General features: G+C 51.3%; 1 protein-coding gene across 6 annotated transcripts in view; it reads left to right on the top strand.

Moving 5' to 3' along the window:
- Positions 1-18522, top strand: part of LOC140390589 (uncharacterized) — a 149741-nt gene that overhangs the window by 66122 nt on the left and 65097 nt on the right. For all 6 annotated transcript variants that reach the window (XM_072475801.1, XM_072475798.1, XM_072475799.1 and 3 more), the window contains exon 2: positions 3632-3976. In XM_072475801.1, the coding sequence (XP_072331902.1) occupies positions 3632-3976 (345 nt within the window). The remainder of the gene's footprint in view (positions 1-3631; positions 3977-18522) is intronic.

Raw genomic sequence — 18522 nt, 5'->3', positions numbered from 1 at the left:
TCCTCCCTCTCCCGGACACTCCAATTCCTCCCCTCCCTCTCCCAGAGACTCCAATTACTCCCCTCCCTCTCCCAGAGACTCCAATTCACCTCCTCCCTCTCCCGGACACTCCAATTCCTCCCCTCCCTCTCCCGGAGACACCAATTCCCCTCCTACCTCTCCCGGAGACTCCAATTCACCTCCTCCCTCTCCCGGAGACTCCAATTCCCCTCCTCCCTCTCCCGGAGACTCCAATTCCTCCCCTCCCTCTCCCGGACACTCCAATTCACCTCCTCCCTCTCCCGGAGACTCCAATTCCTCCCCTCCCTCTCCCGGAGACTCCAATTCACTTCTTCCCTCTCCCGGACACTCCAATTCACCTCCTCCCTCTCCCGGAGACTCCAATTCCCCTCCTCCCTCTCCCGGAGACTCCAATTCCTCCCCTCCCTCTCCCGGAGACTCCAATTCACTTCTTCCCTCTCCCGGACACTCCAATTCACCTCCTCCCTCTCCCGGAGACTCCAATTCCCCTCCTCCCTGCCCCGGAGACTCCAATTCCTCCCCTCTCTCTCCCGGAGACACCAATTCCCCTCCTCCCTCTCCCGGAGATTCCAATTCACCTCCTCCCTTTCCCGGAGACTCCAATTCCAAACCTCCCTCTCCTGGAGACTCCAATTCCCCACCTCCCTCTCCCGGAGACTCCAATTCACCTCCACCCTCTCCCGGAGACTCCAATTCCCCTCCTCCCTCTCCCGGAGACTCCAATTCTCCACCTCCCTCTCCCAGAGACTCCAATTCCAAACCTCCCTCTCCCGGAGACTCCAATTCGCCTCCTCCCTCTCCCAGAGACTCCAATGCCTCCCCTCCCTCTCCCGGAGACTCCAAGTCCTCCCCTCCCTCTCCCGGAGATTCCAATTCACCTCCTCCCTCTCCCAGAGACTCCAATTCACCTCCTCCCTCTCCTGGAGACTCCAATTCCCCTCCTCTCTCTCCCAGAGACTCCAATTCCCCTCCTCCCTCTCCCGGAGACTCCAATTCTCCACTTCCCTCTCCCGGAGACTCCAAATCCTCACTTCCCTCTCCCGGAGCCTCACTTTCACCTCCCCTCCCTCTCCCGGAGACTCCAAGTCCTCCCCTCCCTCTCCCGGAGACTCCAATTCCTCCCCTCCCTCTCCCGGAGACTCCAATTCCTCTCCTCCCTCTCCCGGAGACTCCAATTCCCCTCCTCCCTCTCCCGGAGACTCCAATTCTCCACTTCCCTCTCCCGGAGACTCCAAATCCTCACTTCCCTCTCCCGGAGCCTCACTTTCACCTCCCCTCCCTCTCCCGGAGACTCCAAGTCCTCCCCTCCCTCTCCCGGAGACTCCAATTCCCCTCCTCCCTCTCCCGGAGACTCCAATTTCCCTCCTCCCTCTCCCGGAGACTCCAATTCCCCTCCTCCCTCTCCCGGAGACTCCAATTCCCCTCCTCCAACTCCCGGAGACTCCAATTCCCCTCCTCCCTCTCCCGGAGACTCCAATTCCCCTCCTCCCTGCCCCGGAGACTCCAATTCCTCCCCTCCCTCTTCCGGACACTCCAATTCACCTCCTCCCTCTCCCGGAGACTCCAATTCCTCCCCTCCCTCTCCCGGAGACTCCAATTCACTTCTTCCCTCTCCCGGACACTCCAATTCCTCCTCTCCCTGTCCCGGAGACTCCAATTCCCCACCTCCCTGTCCCGGAGACTCCAATTCCCCACCTCCCTCTCCCGGAGACTCCAATTCACCTCCTCCCTCTCCCGGAGACTCCAATTCCCCTCCTCCCTCTCCCGGAGACTCCAATTCCTCCCCTCCCTCTCCCGGAGACTCCAATTCCTCCCCTCCCTCTCCCGGAGACTCCAATTCCCCTCCTCCCTCTCCCGGCGTCTCCAATTCCTCCCCTCCCTCTCCCAGAGACTCCAATTCCTCCCCTCCCTCTCCCGGAGACTCCAATTCCCCTCCCCCCTCTTCCGGAGACTCCAATTCCTCCCCTTCCCTCTCCCGGAGACTCCAATTCACCCCTTCCCTCTCCCGGAGACTCCAATTCCCCTCCTCCCTCTCCCGGAGACTCCAATTCACCTCCTCCCTCTCCCGGAGACTCCAATTCACCTCCTCCCTCTCCTGGAGACTCCAATTCCCCTCCTCCCTGCCCCGGAGACTCCAATTCCCCTCCTCCCTCTCCCGGAGACTCCAATTCCTCCCCTACCTCTCCCAGACACTCCAATTCCTCCCCTCTCCAATTCACCTCCTCCCTCTCCCGGACACTCCAATTCACCTCCTCCCTCTCCCGGAGACTCCAATTCCCCTCCTCCCTCTCCCGGACACTCCAATTCACCTCCTCCCTCTCCCGGAGACTCGGATTCCTCCCCTCCCTCTCCCGGAGACACCAATTCCCCTCCTCCCTCTCCCGGCGTCTCCAATTCCTCCCCTCCCTCTCCCAGAGACTCCAATTCCTCCCCTCCCTCTCCCGGAAACTCCAATTCCCCTCCTCCCTCTCCCGGAGACTCCAATTCCCCTCCTCCCTCTCCCGGAGACTCCAATTCCCCTCCTCCCTCTCCCCGAGACTCCAATTCCTCCCCTCCCTCTCCCGGAGACTCCAATTCCTCCCCTCCCTCTCCCGGAGACTCCAATTCCTCCCCTCCCTCTCCCGGAGACTCCAATTACTACCCTCCCTCTCCTGGAGACTCCAATTCCTCCCCTCACTCTCCCGGAGACTCCAATTCCTCCCCTCCCTCTCCCGGAAACTCCAATTCCCCTCCTCCCTCTCCCGGAGACTCCAATTCCCCTCCTCCCTCTCCCGGAGACTCCAATTCCCCTCCTCCCTCTCCCCGAGACTCCAATTCCTCCCCTCCCTCTCCCGGAGACTCCAATTCCTCCCCTCCCTCTCCCGGAGACTCCAATTCCTCCCCTCCCTCTCCCGGAGACTCCAATTACTACCCTCCCTCTCCTGGAGACTCCAATTCCTCCCCTCCCTCTCCCGGAGACTCCAATTCCTCCCCTCCCTCTCCCGGAGACTCCAATTCCTCCCCTCCCTCTCCCGGAGACTCCAATTCCTCCCCTCCCTCTCCCGGAGACTCCAGTTCCTCCCCTCCCACTCCTGGAGACTCCAATTCCTCCCCTCCCTCTCCCGGAGACTCCAGTTCCCCTCCTCCCTCTCCCGGAGACTCCAATTCCTCCCCTCCCTCTCCCGGAGACTCCAATTCCTCCCCTCCCTCTCCCGGAGACTCCAGTTCCTCCACTCCCTCTCCCGGAGACTCCAATTCCTCCCCTCCCTCTCCCGGAGACTCCAGTTCCCCTCCTCCCTCTCCCGGAGACTCTAATTCCTCCCCTCCCTCTCCCAGAGATTCCAATTCACCTCATCCCTCTCCCGGAGACTCCAATTCCCCTCCTCCCTCTCCCGGAGACTCCAATTCCTCCCCTCCCTCTCCCAGAGACACCAATTCCCCTCCTCCCTCTCCCGGAGTCTCCAATTCCTCCCCTCCCTCTCCCGGAGACTCCAATTCCTCCCTTCGCTGGTATCTTTGATCTTCATGCCCCTGAAATTGTCACGTTTCTCTCATTTCCTGTTCCCACACTGTCGAATAATCAAGCATTTCTATTTGCCGCTGATTCAACGGAACTCCTTTTGTTTTGCAGTTTCTACAGATGTGACACCTTTAGAAAAGAGGCAGGTCGCTTATGGAGCGATGTTTGACTCGATTATATTCGAGAGTGATGTGGAAATGAAAACGGGAATGAAACTCGAGTGGGCCTTTATTGACCGAACACACAAGACATTAATAGCGTTTCATGAAGTTGATGGTGAAGCTCCATCTTTATCTTCATATTATCAACACCGATGTACATATTTCCCTTCAAACGGTAGCTTGCTGCTCCGGCGGCTCGAGGTTGCTGACAGTGGCGTTTATCAATTACAAGTGGAAGGATATCACGCGGAGCCCAGCAAAATGTTCTATAAGTTTGTGTACCTGCATGTCGAAGGTGCGTGTCCTTAATTCACTCGGTGATGTGGTGATGTTAGATTAAGGTGCAGAACACAATATCAGGGGTACCTGCATTGCTGAGATCAGACTTTGCTCTCTTCGTTGGCGGTGGAAATAACTTTCCCCACTCTGCTCTTTACAGCCTTCCCGACAGTTACTCTCGCGTTTCCTCGCGCACAATTCGACTCTCATTTCCGACATATTCCTCATTTTCTCAATCGCTGCCTCTCTGCCTATTCTCTCCCGCCCTCAGCCCTCTAATTCTCTCTAGGGGCAGGCAGTGGCACAGCGCTAGTGCCACTGGATTGGTAATAAAGAGCGCCAGGGTGCTGCTCTGGGCACCTCGATTCGAATGCCACCTTGGCAGGTGGTGAAATTTCATTTGAGTGAAAACATCTGGTTCACTCATGTCCTTGATGGATGGAAATCCTTACCGAGTCTGACCAGGGGTTCACGGGCTTTGTGTGTTCTTAAGGAGGCATTGAAGCTCATGTTATTGAGGGGAGGTGTGATTCGCTGGACCGGTTGCTTTTCATTCATTCACGGGAGGTGGTTGACCCTGGCAGGGCCAACATTTATTGACCGTCCGTAATTATCCTTTCTCTCTGCTTCCTGGTTTTCCAGCCTTTCTTTTGTTCCTTTGTGGTAGTCTGCTCTCTACAGCTCCCTTTTGCTGTTCAGCTTCTCCTGCGTCTAGCTTACAACAAACTCTAAACTTCCTTCTGTTCTGTGGTGGCCCCTGGTTGCTAAGCAACAGCCTAGTTTTCCTTTAACTTGCCTTTGCTTTCACATTCTAAACCCTCATTCCCATTCACACACCGAAACCTAAAACAAATTCATTCACACTTCAATAAACACAAAATTAAATATATTGAAAGCTGGACCCCATTTCCAACGCACACAAATACAAGAACTTCCCGATATCTAACACACAGAATTTAAAATGCTCTGAATAGAAACACGATTGCAGTGAATCCCACTCCTCCTCAATAACACACTCCAGTGCAGTGAGTCCCACTCCTCCTCAATAACACACTCCAGTGCAGGGAATCCCACTCCTCCTCAATAACACACTCCAGTGCAGTGATTCCCACTCCTCATCAATAAGACACTCCAGTGCAGTGACTCTCACTCCTCAATAACACACTCCAGTGCAGGGAATCCCACTCCTCCTCAATATCACACTCCAGTGCAGTGAGTCCCACTCCTCCTCAATAACACACTCCACTGCACTGAATCCCACTCATTCTCAATAACACACTCCAGTGCAGTGAATCCCACTCCTCCTCAATAACACACTCCAGTGCAGTTAATCCCACTCCTCCTCAATAACACACTCCAGTGCAGTGAATCCCACTCCTCAATAACACACTCCAGTGCAGTGAATCCCACTCCTCAATAACACACTCCAGTGCAGTGAATCCCACTCCTCCTCAATAACCCACTCCAGTGCAGTGAATCCCACTCCTCCTCAATAACACACTCCAGTGCAGGGAATCCCACTCCTCCTCAATAACACACTCCAGTGCAGTGAATCCCACTCCTCCTCAATAACAAAGTCCAGTGCAGTGAATCCCACTCCTCAATAACACACTCCAGTGCAGTGAATTCCACTCCTCAATAACACACTCCAGTGCAGTGAATCCCACTCCTCCTCAATAACACACTCCAGTGCAGTGAATCCCACTCCTCAATAACACACTCCAGTGCAGCGAGTCCCACTCCTCGTCAATAACACACTCCAGTGCAGTGAATCCCACTCCTCCTCAAAAGCACACTCCAGTGCAGTGAATCCCACTCCTCCTCAATAACACACTCCAGTGCAGTGAGTCCCACTGCTCGTCAATAACACACTCCAGTGCAGTGAATCCCACTCCTCCTCAAAAACTCACTCCAGTGCAGTGAATCCCACTCCTCAATAACACACTCCAGTGCAGTGAATCCCACTCCTCCTCAATAACACACTCCAGTGCAGTGAGTCCCACTCCTCCTCAATAACACACTCCAGTGCAGTGAATCCCACTCCTCCTCAATAAAACACTCCAGTGCAGTGAACCCCACTCCTCCTCAATAACACACTCCAGTGCAGTGAATCCCACTCCACCTCAATAACACACTCCGGTGCAGTGAATCCCACTCCTCCTCAATAACCCACTCCAGTGCAGTAAATCCCACTCCTCCTCAATCACAAACTCCAGTGCAGTGAATCCCACTCCTCAATAACACACTCCAGTGCAGTGAATCCCACTCCTCCTCAATAACACACTCCAGTGCAGTGAATCTTACTCCTCCACAATAACACACTCCAGTGCAGTGAATCCCACTCCTCAATAACACACTCCAGTGCAGTGAGTCCCACTCCTCGTCAATAACACACTCCAGTGCAGTGAATCCCACTCCTCCTCAAAAGCACACTCCAGTGCAGTGAATCCCACTCCTCCTCAATAACACACTCCAGTGCAGTGAATCCCACTCCTCCTCAATAACACACTCCAGTGCAGTGAGTCCCACTCCTCGTCAATAACACACTCCAGTGCAGTGAATCCCACTCCTCCTCAATAAATCACTCCAGTGCAGTGAATCCCACTCCTCAATGACACACTCCAGTGCAGTGAATCCCTCTCCTCCTCAATAACACCCTCCAGTGCAGTGATTCCCACTCCGCCTCAATAATCCAATCCAGTGCAGTGAATCCCCCTCCTCAATAACACACTCCAGTGCAGTGATTCCCACTCCTCCTCAATAACACACACCAGTGCAGTGAATCCCACTCGTCAATAACACACTCCAGTGCAGTGAATCCCACTCCTCCTCAATAACACCCTCCAGTGCAGTGATTCCCACTCCGCCTCAATAATCCAATCCAGTGCAGTGAATCCCCCTCCTCAATAACACACTCCAGTGCAGTGATTCCCACTCCTCCTCAATAACACACACCAGTGCAGTGAATCCCACTCGTCAATAACACACTCCAGTGCAGTGAATCCCACTCCTCCTCAATAACACAATCCAGTGCAGTGAATCCGACTCCTCAATAACACACTCCAGTGCAGTGATTCCCACTCCTCCTCAATAACATACACCAGTGCAGTGAATCCCACTCCTCCTCAATAACACACTCCAATGCAGTGATTCCCACTCCTCCTCAATAACACACACCAGTGCAGTGAATCCCACTCGTCAATAACACACTCCAGTGCAGTGAATCCCACTCCTCAATAACACACTCCAGTGCAGTGATTCCCACTCCTCATCAATAAGACACTCCAGTGCAGTGACTCTCACTCCTCAATAACACACTCCAGTGCAGGGAATCCCACTCCTCCTCAATATCACACTCCAGTGCAGTGAGTCCCACTCCTCCTCAATAACACACTCCACTGCACTGAATCCCACTCATTCTCAATAACACACTCCAGTGCAGTGAATCCCACTCCTCCTCAATAACACACTCCAGTGCAGTTAATCCCACTCCTCCTCAATAACACACTCCAGTGCAGTGAATCCCACTCCTCAATAACACACTCCAGTGCAGTGAATCCCACTCCTCAATAACACACTCCAGTGCAGTGAATCCCACTCCTCCTCAATAACCCACTCCAGTGCAGTGAATCCCACTCCTCCTCAATAACACACTCCAGTGCAGGGAATCCCACTCCTCCTCAATAACACACTCCAGTGCAGTGAATCCCACTCCTCCTCAATAACAAAGTCCAGTGCAGTGAATCCCACTCCTCAATAACACACTCCAGTGCAGTGAATTCCACTCGTCAATAACACACTCCAGTGCAGTGAATCCCACTCCTCCTCAATAACACACTCCAGTGCAGTGAATCCCACTCCTCAATAACACACTCCAGTGCAGCGAGTCCCACTCCTCGTCAATAACACACTCCAGTGCAGTGAATCCCACTCCTCCTCAAAAGCACACTCCAGTGCAGTGAATCCCACTCCTCCTCAATAACACACTCCAGTGCAGTGAGTCCCACTGCTCGTCAATAACACACTCCAGTGCAGTGAATCCCACTCCTCCTCAAAAACTCACTCCAGTGCAGTGAATCCCACTCCTCAATAACACACTCCAGTGCAGTGAATCCCACTCCTCCTCAATAACACACTCCAGTGCAGTGAGTCCCACTCCTCCTCAATAACACACTCCAGTGCAGTGAATCCCACTCCTCCTCAATAAAACACTCCAGTGCAGTGAACCCCACTCCTCCTCAATAACACACTCCAGTGCAGTGAATCCCACTCCACCTCAATAACACACTCCGGTGCAGTGAATCCCACTCCTCCTCAATAACCCACTCCAGTGCAGTAAATCCCACTCCTCCTCAATCACAAACTCCAGTGCAGTGAATCCCACTCCTCAATAACACACTCCAGTGCAGTGAATCCCACTCCTCCTCAATAACACACTCCAGTGCAGTGAATCTTACTCCTCCACAATAAAACACTCCAGTGCAGTGAATCCCACTCCTCAATAACACACTCCAGTGCAGTGAGTCCCACTCCTCGTCAATAACACACTCCAGTGCAGTGAATCCCACTCCTCCTCAAAAGCACACTCCAGTGCAGTGAATCCCACTCCTCCTCAATAACACACTCCAGTGCAGTGAATCCCACTCCTCCTCAATAACACACTCCAGTGCAGTGAGTCCCACTCCTCGTCAATAACACACTCCAGTGCAGTGAATCCCACTCCTCCTCAATAAATCACTCCAGTGCAGTGAATCCCACTCCTCAATGACACACTCCAGTGCAGTGAATCCCTCTCCTCCTCAATAACACCCTCCAGTGCAGTGATTCCCACTCCGCCTCAATAATCCAATCCAGTGCAGTGAATCCCCCTCCTCAATAACACACTCCAGTGCAGTGATTCCCACTCCTCCTCAATAACACACACCAGTGCAGTGAATCCCACTCGTCAATAACACACTCCAGTGCAGTGAATCCCACTCCTCCTCAATAACACCCTCCAGTGCAGTGATTCCCACTCCGCCTCAATAATCCAATCCAGTGCAGTGAATCCCCCTCCTCAATAACACACTCCAGTGCAGTGATTCCCACTCCTCCTCAATAACACACACCAGTGCAGTGAATCCCACTCGTCAATAACACACTCCAGTGCAGTGAATCCCACTCCTCCTCAATAACACAATCCAGTGCAGTGAATCCGACTCCTCAATAACACACTCCAGTGCAGTGATTCCCACTCCTCCTCAATAACATACACCAGTGCAGTGAATCCCACTCCTCCTCAATAACACACTCCAATGCAGTGATTCCCACTCCTCCTCAATAACACACACCAGTGCAGTGAATCCCACTCGTCAATAACACACTCCAGTGCAGTGAATCCCACTCCTCCTCAATAACACAATCCAGTGCAGTGATTCCCACTCCTCAATAACATACACCAGTGCAGTGAATCCCACTCCTCCGTAACACACTCCAATGCAGTGATTCCCACTCCTCCTCAATAACACACACCAGTGCAGTGAATCCCACTCGTCAATAACACACTCCAGTGCAGTGAATCCCACTCCTCCTCAATAACACAATCCAGTGCAGTGAATCCGACTCCTCAATAACACACTCCAGTGCAGTGATTCCCACTCCTCCTCAATAACACACACCAGTGCAGTGAATCCCACTCCTCCGTAACACACTCCAATGCAGTGAATCCCACTCCTCAATAACACACTCCAGTGCAGTGAATCCCACTCCTCCTCAATAACACACTCCAGTGCAGTGAATCCCACTCCTCAGTAACACACTCCAGTGCAGTGAATCCCACTCCTCCTCAATAACAGACTCCATTGCAGTGAATCCCTCTCCTACTCAATAACACACTCTATTGCAGTGAATCCCTCTCCTCATCAATAACACACTCCATTGCAGTGAACCCCACTCCCCCTCAATACTCCACTCCAGTGCAGTGAATCCGACTCCTGAATAACACACTCCAGTGCAGTGAATCCCACTCCTCCTCAATAACACACTCCAGTGCAGTGAATCCCACTCCTCCTCAATAACACAATCCAGTGCAGTGAATCCCACTCCTCAGTAACACACTCCAGTGCAGTGAACCCCACTCCTCCGTAACACACTCCAATGCAGTGAATCCCACTCCTCAATAACACACTCCAGTGCAATGAATCCCACTCCTCAATAACACACTCCAGTGCAGTGAATCCCACTCCTCCTCAGTAACACACTCAAGTTCAGTGAATCCCACTCCTCAATAACACACTCAAGTGCAATGAATCCCACTCCTCAATAACACACTCCAGTGCAGTGAATCCCACTCCTCCTCAATAACAGACTCTATTGCAGTGAATCCCTCTCCTCATCAATAACACACTCCAGTGCAGTGAATCCGACTCCTCAATAACACACTCCAGTGCAGTGAATCCCACTCCTCCTCAATAACACACTCCATTGCAGTGAATCACTTTTCTCCTCAATAGCACACTCCAGTGCAGTGATTCCCACTCCTCCTCAATAACACACTCCAGTGCAGTGAATCCCACTCCTCCTCAATAACACAATCCAGTGCAGTGAATCCCACTCCTCAGTAACACACTCCAGTGCAGTGAACCCCACTCCTCCGTAACACACTCCAATACAGTGAATCCCACTCCTCAATAACACACTCCAGTGCAGTGATTCCCACTCCTCCTCAGTAACACACCCAAGTTCAGTGAATCCCACTCCTCAATAACACACTCCAGTGCAATGAATCCCACTCCTCAATAACACACTCCAGTGCAGTGAATCCCACTCCTCAATAACACACTCCAGTGCAGTGAATCCCACTCCTCCTCAATAACAGACTCCATTGCAATGAATCCCTCTCCTACTCAATAACACTCTATTGCAGTGAATCCCTCTCCTCATCAATGACACACTCCAGTGCAGTGAATCCCACTCCTCCTCAATACTCCACTCCAGTGCAGTGAATCCGACTCCTCACTAACACACTCCAGTGCAGTGAATCCCACTCCTCCATAACACACTCCAGTGCAGTGAATCCCTCTCCTCCTCAATAAAACACTCCAGTGCAGTGAATCCCACTCCTCCATAACACACTCCAGTGCAGTGATTCCCACTCCTCCTCAATAACACACTCCAGTGCAGTGATTCCCACTCCTCCTCAATAACACACTCCAGTGCAGTGAATCCCACTCCTCAATAACCCACTCCAGTGCAGTGAATCCCACTCCTCCTCAATAACACACTCCAGTGCAGTGATTCCCACTCCTCCTCAACAAAACACTCCAGTGCAGTGAATCCCACTCCTCCATAACACACTCCAGTGCAGTGAATCCCTCTCCTCCTCAATAAAACACTCCAGTGCAGTGAATCCCACTCCTCCATAACACACTCCAGTGCAGTGATTCCCACTCCTCCTCGATAACACACTCCAGTGCAGTGAATCCCTCTCCTCCTCAATAACACAATCCAGTGCAGTGAATCCCACTCCTCAATAACCCACTCCAGTGCAGTGATTCCCATTCCTCCTCAACAAAACACTCCAGTGCAGTGAATCCCACTCCTCCATAACACACTCCAGTGCAGTGAATCCCACTCCTCCATAACACACTCCAGTGCAGTGAATCCCTCTCCTCCTCAATAACACACTCCAATGCATTGATTCCCACTCCTCAATAACACACTCCAGTGCAGTGAATCCCACTCCTCGTCAATAACACACTCCAGTGCAGTGATTCCCACTCCTCCTCCATAACACACTCCAGTGCAGTGAATCCCTCTCCTCCTCAATAACACACTCCAATGCATTGATTCCCACTCCTCAATAACACACTCCAGGGCAGTGAATCCCACTCCTCCTCAATAACACACTCCAGTGCAGTGATTCCCACTCCTCCTCAATAACACACTCCAGTGCAGTGAATCCCACTCCTCAGTAACAGACTCCAGTGCAGTGAATCCCACTCCTCAATAACACACTTCAGTGCAGTAAATCCCACTCCTCCTCAATACCACACTCCAGTGCAGTGAATCCCACTCCTCCTCAATAACAAACTCCAGTGCAGTGAATCCCACTCCTCAATAACACACACCAGTGCAGTGAATCCCACTCCTCCTCAACAACACACTCCAGTGCAGTGAATCCCTCTCCTCCTCAATAACACACTCCAGTGCAGTGAATCGCACTCCTCCTCAATAATACACTCCAGTGCAGTGAACCCCACTCCTAAATAACACACTCCAGTGTAGTGAATCCAACTCCTCAATAACACACTCCAGTGCAGTGAATCCCACTCCTCCTCAATAACACACTCCAGTGCAGTGAATCCCACTCCTCAATAAAACACTCCAGTGCATTGAATCCCACTCCTCCTCAATAACACACTCCAGTGCAGTGAATCCCTCTCCTCAATAACACACTCCAGTGCAGTGAGTCCCAGTCCTCAATAACACACTCCAGTGCAGTGAGTCCCACTCCTCAATAACACACTCCAGTGCAGTGAGTCCCACTCCTCAATAACACACTCCAGTGCAGTGAATACCACTCCTCCTCAATAACACACTCCAGTGCAGTGAACCCCACTCCTCAGTAGCACACTCCAGTGCAGTGAATCCCACTCCTCAATAAAACACTCCAGTGCATTGAATCCCACTCCTCCTCAATAACACACTCCAGTGCAGTGAATCCCTCTCCTCAATAACACACTCCAGTGCAGTGAGTCCCAGTCCTCAATAACACTCCAGTGCAGTGAATCCCACTCCTCCGTAACACACTCCAATGCAGTGAATCCCACTCCTCAATAACACACTCCAGTGCAATGAATCCCACTCCTCAATAACACAATCCAGTGCAGTGAATCCCACTCCTCCTCAATAACACACTCCAGTGCAGTGAATCCCACTCCTCAGTAACACACTCCAGTGCAGTGAACCCCACTCCTCCGTAACACACTCCAATGCAGTGAATCCCACTCCTCAATAACACACTCCAGTGCAGTGAATCCCACTCCTCCTCAGTAACACACTCAAGTTCAGTGAATCCCACTCCTCAATAACACACTCCAGTGCAATGAATCCCACTCCTCAATAACACACTCCAGTGCAGTGAATCCCACTCCTCCTCAATAACAGACTCTATTGCAGTGAATCCCTCTACTCAATAACACACTCTATTGCACTGAATCCCTCTCCTCATCAATAACACACTCCATTGCAGTGAATCCCACTCCCCCTCAATACTCCACTCCAGTGCAGTGAATCCGACTCCTGAATAACACACTCCAGTGCAGTGAATCCCACTCCTCCTCAATAACACACTCCAGTGCAGTGAATCCCACTCCTCCTCAATAACACAATCCAGTGCAGTGAATCCCACTCCTCAGTAACACACTCCAGTGCAGTGAACCCCACTACTCCGTAACACACTACAATGCAGTGAATCCCACTCCTCAATAACACACTCCAGTGCAATGAATCCCACTCTTCAATAACACACTCCAGTGCAGTGAATCCCACTCCTCCTCAGTAACACACTCAAGTGCAATGAATCCCACTCCTCCGTAACACACTCCAATGCAGTGAATCCCACTCCTCAATAACACACTCCAGTGCAGTGAATCCCACTCCTCCTCAATAACAGACTCTATTGCAGTGAATCCCTCTCCTCATCAATAACACACTCCAGTGCAGTGAATCCCACTCCTCCTCAATACTCCACTCCAGTGCAGTGAATCCGACTCCTCAATAACACACTCCAGTGCAGTGAATCCCACTCCTCCTCAACAAAACACTCCAGTGCAGTGAATCCCACTACTCCTCAATAACACACTCCAGTGCAGTGAATCCCACTCCTCCTCAATAACACACTCCATTGCAGTGAATCCCTTTTCTCCTCAATAGCACACTCCAGTGCAGTGATTCCCACTCCTCCTCAATAACACACTCCAGTGCAGTGAATCCTACTCCTCCTCAATAACACAATCCAGTGCAGTGAACCCCACTCCTCAGTAACACACTCCAGTGCAGTGAACCCCACTCCTCCGTAACACACTCCAATGCAGTGAATCCCACTCCTCAATAACACACTCCAGTGCAGTGATTCCCACTCCTCCTCAGTAACACACCCAAGTTCAGTGAATCCCACTCCTCAATAACACACTCCAGTGCAATGAATCCCACTCCTCAATAACACACTCCAGTGCAGTGAATCCCACTCCTCAATAACACACTCCAGTGCAGTGAATCCCACTCCTCCTCAATAACAGACTCCATTGCAATGAATCCCTCTCCTACTCAATAACACTCTATTGCAGTGAATCCCTCTCCTCATCAATGACACACTCCAGTGCAGTGAATCCCACTCCTCCTCAATACTCACTCCAGTGCAGTGAATCCGACTCCTCAATAACACACTCCAGTGCAGTGAATCCCACTCCTCCATAACACACTCCAGTGCAGTGAATCCCTCTCCTCCTCAATAAAACACTCCAGTGCAGTGAATCCCACTCCTCAATAACACAGTCCAGTACAGTGATTCCCACTCCTCCTCAATAACACACTCCAGTGCAGTGATTCCCACTCCTCCTCAATAACACACTCCAGTGCAGTGATTCCCACTCCTCCTCAATAACACACTCCAGTGCAGTGAATCCCACTCCGCCTCAATAATCCACTCCAGTGCAGTGATTCCCACTCCACCTCAATAACACACTCCAGTGCAGTGATTCCCACTCTTCCTCAACAAAACACTCCAGTGCAGTGAATCCCACTCCTCCTCAATAACACACTCCAGTGCAGTGATTCCCACTCTTCCTCAACAAAACACTCCAGTGCAGTGAATCCCACTCCTCCTCAATAACACACTTCAGTGCAGTAAATCCCACTCCTCCTCAATACCACACTCCAGTGCAGTGAATCCCGCTCCTCCTCAATAACAAACTACAGTGCAGTGAATCGCACTCCTCAATAACACACACCAGTGCAGTGAATCCCACTCCTCCTCAACAACACACTCCAGTGCAGTGAATCCCTCTCCTCCTCAATAACACACTCCAGTGCAGTGAATCGCACTCCTCCTCAATAATACACTCCAGTGCAGTGAATCCCACTCCTCCTCAATAACACACTCCAGTGCAGGGAATCCCACTCCTCAATAACACACTCCAGTGTAGTGAATCCAACTCCTCAACAACACACTCCAGTGCAGTGTATCCCACCCCTCAATAACACACTCCAGTGCAGTGAATACCACTTCTCCTCAATAACACACTCCAGTGCAGTGAACCCCACTCCTCAGTAGCACACTCCAGTGCAGTGAATCCCACTCCTCAATAAAACACTCCAGTGCATTGAATCCCACTCCTCCTCAATAACACACTCCAGTGCAGTGAATCCCTCTCCTCAATAACACACTCCAGTGCAGTGAGTCCAGTCCTCAATAACACACTCCAGTGCAGTGAGTCCCACTCCTCAATAACACACTCCAGTGCAGTGAATCAAACTCCTTCTCAATAACACACTCCAGTGCAGTGAATCCCACTCCTCCTCAATAACACACTCCAGTGCAGTGAATCCCACTCCTCCTCTATAACACACTCCAGTACAGTGAAACCCACTCCTCCTCATTAACACACTCCAGTGCAGTGAAACCCACTCCTCAATAACACACTCCAGTGCAGGGAATCCCACTCCTCAATAACACACTCCAGTGCAGTGAGTCCCATTCCTCAATATCACACTCCAGTGCAGTGAATCCCACTCCTCCGCAATAACACACTCCAGTGCAGTGAGTCCCACTCCTCCTCAATAACACACTCCAGTGCAGTGAATCCCACTCCTCCTCCATAACACACTCCATTGCAGTGAATCCCTTTTCTCCTCAATAACACACTCCAGTGCAGTGATTCCCACTCCTCCTCAATAACACACTCCAGTGCAGTGACTCCCACTCGTCCTCAATAACACACTCCAGTGCAGTGAATCCCACTCCGCCTCAATAATCCACTCCAGTGCAGTGATTCCCACTCCTCAGTAACAGACTCCAGTGCAGTGAATCCCACTCCTCAATAACACACTTTAGTGCAGTAAATCCCACTCGTCCTCAACAACACACTCCAGTGCAGTGAATCCCTCTCCTCCTCAATAACACACTCCAGTGCAGTGAATCCCACTCCTCCTCAATAATACACTCCAGTGCAGTGAATCCCAGTCCTCAATAACACACTCCAGTGCAGTGAATCCCTCTCCTCAATAACACACTCCAGTGCAGTGATTCCCACTCCTCGTCAATAACACACTCCAGTGCAGTGAATCCCTCTCCTCCCCAATAACACACTCCAGTGCAGTGAATCCCTCTCCTCAATAACACACTCCAGTGCAGTGATTCCCTCTCCTCCTCAATAACAAACACCAGTGCAGTGAATCCCACTCCTCAATAACACACTCCAGTGCAGTGAATCCCACTTCTCAATAAAACACTCCAGTGCATTGAATCCCACTCCTCCTCAATAACACACTCCAGTGCAGTGAATCCCTCTCCTCCTCAATAACACACTCCAGTGCAGTGAATCCCTCTCCTCCTCAATAACACACTCCAGTGCAGTGAATCCCACTCCTCAATAACACACTCCAGAGCAGTGAATACCACTCCCCCTCAATAACACACTCCAGTGCAGTGATTCCCACTCCTCCTCAATAACACACTGCAGTGCAGTGATTCCCACTCCTCAGTAATACACTCCAGTGCAGTGAATCCCACTCCTCCTCAACAACACACTCCAGTGCAGTGAATCCCACTCCTCCTCTATAACACACTTCAGTGCCGTGAATCCCACGCTTCAGTAACACACTCCAGTGCAGTCAATCCCACTCCCCCTCAATAACACACTCCAGTGCAGTGTATCCCACTCCCCCTCAATAACACACTCCAGTGCAGTGATTCCCACTCCTCCTCAATAACACACTCCAGTGCAGTGAATCCCACGCTTCAGTAACACACTCCAGTGCAGTCAATCCCACTCCTCAATAACACACTCCAGTGCAGTGAATCCCTCTCCTCCTCAATACCACACTCCAGTGCAGTGAATCCCACTCCTCCTCAACAACACACTCCTGTGCAGTGAATACCACTCCTCCTCAACAACACACTCCAGTGCCGTGAATCCCACGCTTCAGTAACACACTCCAGTGCAGTCAATCCCACTCCCCCTCAATAACACACTCCAGTGCAGTGTATCCCACTCCCCCTCAATAACACACTCCAGTGCAGTGATTCCCACTCCTCCTCAATAACACACTCCAGTGCATTGAATCCCACTCCTCCTCAATAACACACTGCAGTGCAGTGATTCCCACTCCTCAGTAATACACTCCAGTGCAGTGAATCTCACTCCTTAATAACACACTCCAGTGCAGTGATTCCCACTCCGCAGTAACACACTCCAGTGCAGTGAATCCCACTCCTCCTCAATAATACACTCCAGTGCAGTGATTCCCTCTCCTCCTCAATAACACACTCCAGTGCAGTGATTCCCACTCCCCCTCAAAATCACACTCCAGTGCAGGGAATCCCACTCCTCAGTAACACCCTCCAGTGTAGAGATTCCCACTCCTCCTCAATAACACACTCCATTGCAGTGAATCCCTCTCCTCCTCAATAACACACTCCAGTGCAGTGATTCCCACTCCTCCTCAATAACACACTCCAGTGCAGTGAATCCCACTCCTCCTCAATAACACAATCCAGTGCAGTGAATCCCACTCCTCATTAACACTCTCCAGTCCAGTGAACCCCACTCCTCCGTAACACACTCCAATGCAGTGAATCGCACTCCTCAATAACACACTCCAGTGCAGTGAATCCCACTCCTCCTCAGTAACACACACAAGTTCAGTGAATCCCACTCCTCAATAACACACTCCAGTGCAATGAATCCCACTCCTCAATAACACAGTGAATGGTAGAACCCTCAAGAGTATTGAAAGTCAAGGAGATCGAGGAGTACAGGTCCACAGATCACTGAAAGGGGCTACACAGGTGGAGAAGGTAGTCAAGAAGGCATACGGCATGCTTGCCTTCATTGGCCGGGGCATTGAGTATAAGAATTGGCAAGTCATGTTGCAGCTGTACAGAACCTTAGTTAGGCCACACTTGGAGTATAGTGTTCAATTCTGGTCGCCACACTACCAGAAGGATGTGGAGGCTTTAGAGAGGGTGCAGAAGAGATTTACCAGAATGTTGCCTGGTATGGAGGGCATAAGCTATGAGGAGCGGTTGAATAAACTCGGTTTGTTCTCACTGGAACGAAGGAGGTTGAGGGGCGACCTGATAGAGGTCTACAAAATTATGAGGGGCATAGACAGAGTGGGTAGTCAGAGGCTTTTCCCCAGGGTAGAGGGGTCAATTACTAGGGGGCATAGGTTTAAGGTGAGAGGGGCAAAGTTTAGAGTAGATGTACGAGGCAGGTTTTTTACGCAGATGGTAGTGGGTGCCTGGAACTCACTACCGGAGGAGGTAGTGGAGGCAGGGACGATAGGGACATTTAAGGG

This window comes from Scyliorhinus torazame, chromosome 14 (genome assembly GCF_047496885.1).
Source record: "Scyliorhinus torazame isolate Kashiwa2021f chromosome 14, sScyTor2.1, whole genome shotgun sequence".
Classification (NCBI taxonomy): Eukaryota; Metazoa; Chordata; class Chondrichthyes; order Carcharhiniformes; family Scyliorhinidae; genus Scyliorhinus; species Scyliorhinus torazame.
Note: the sequence above shows the minus strand (reverse complement) of the source record. Positions and strands in the feature narration are given on the sequence as shown.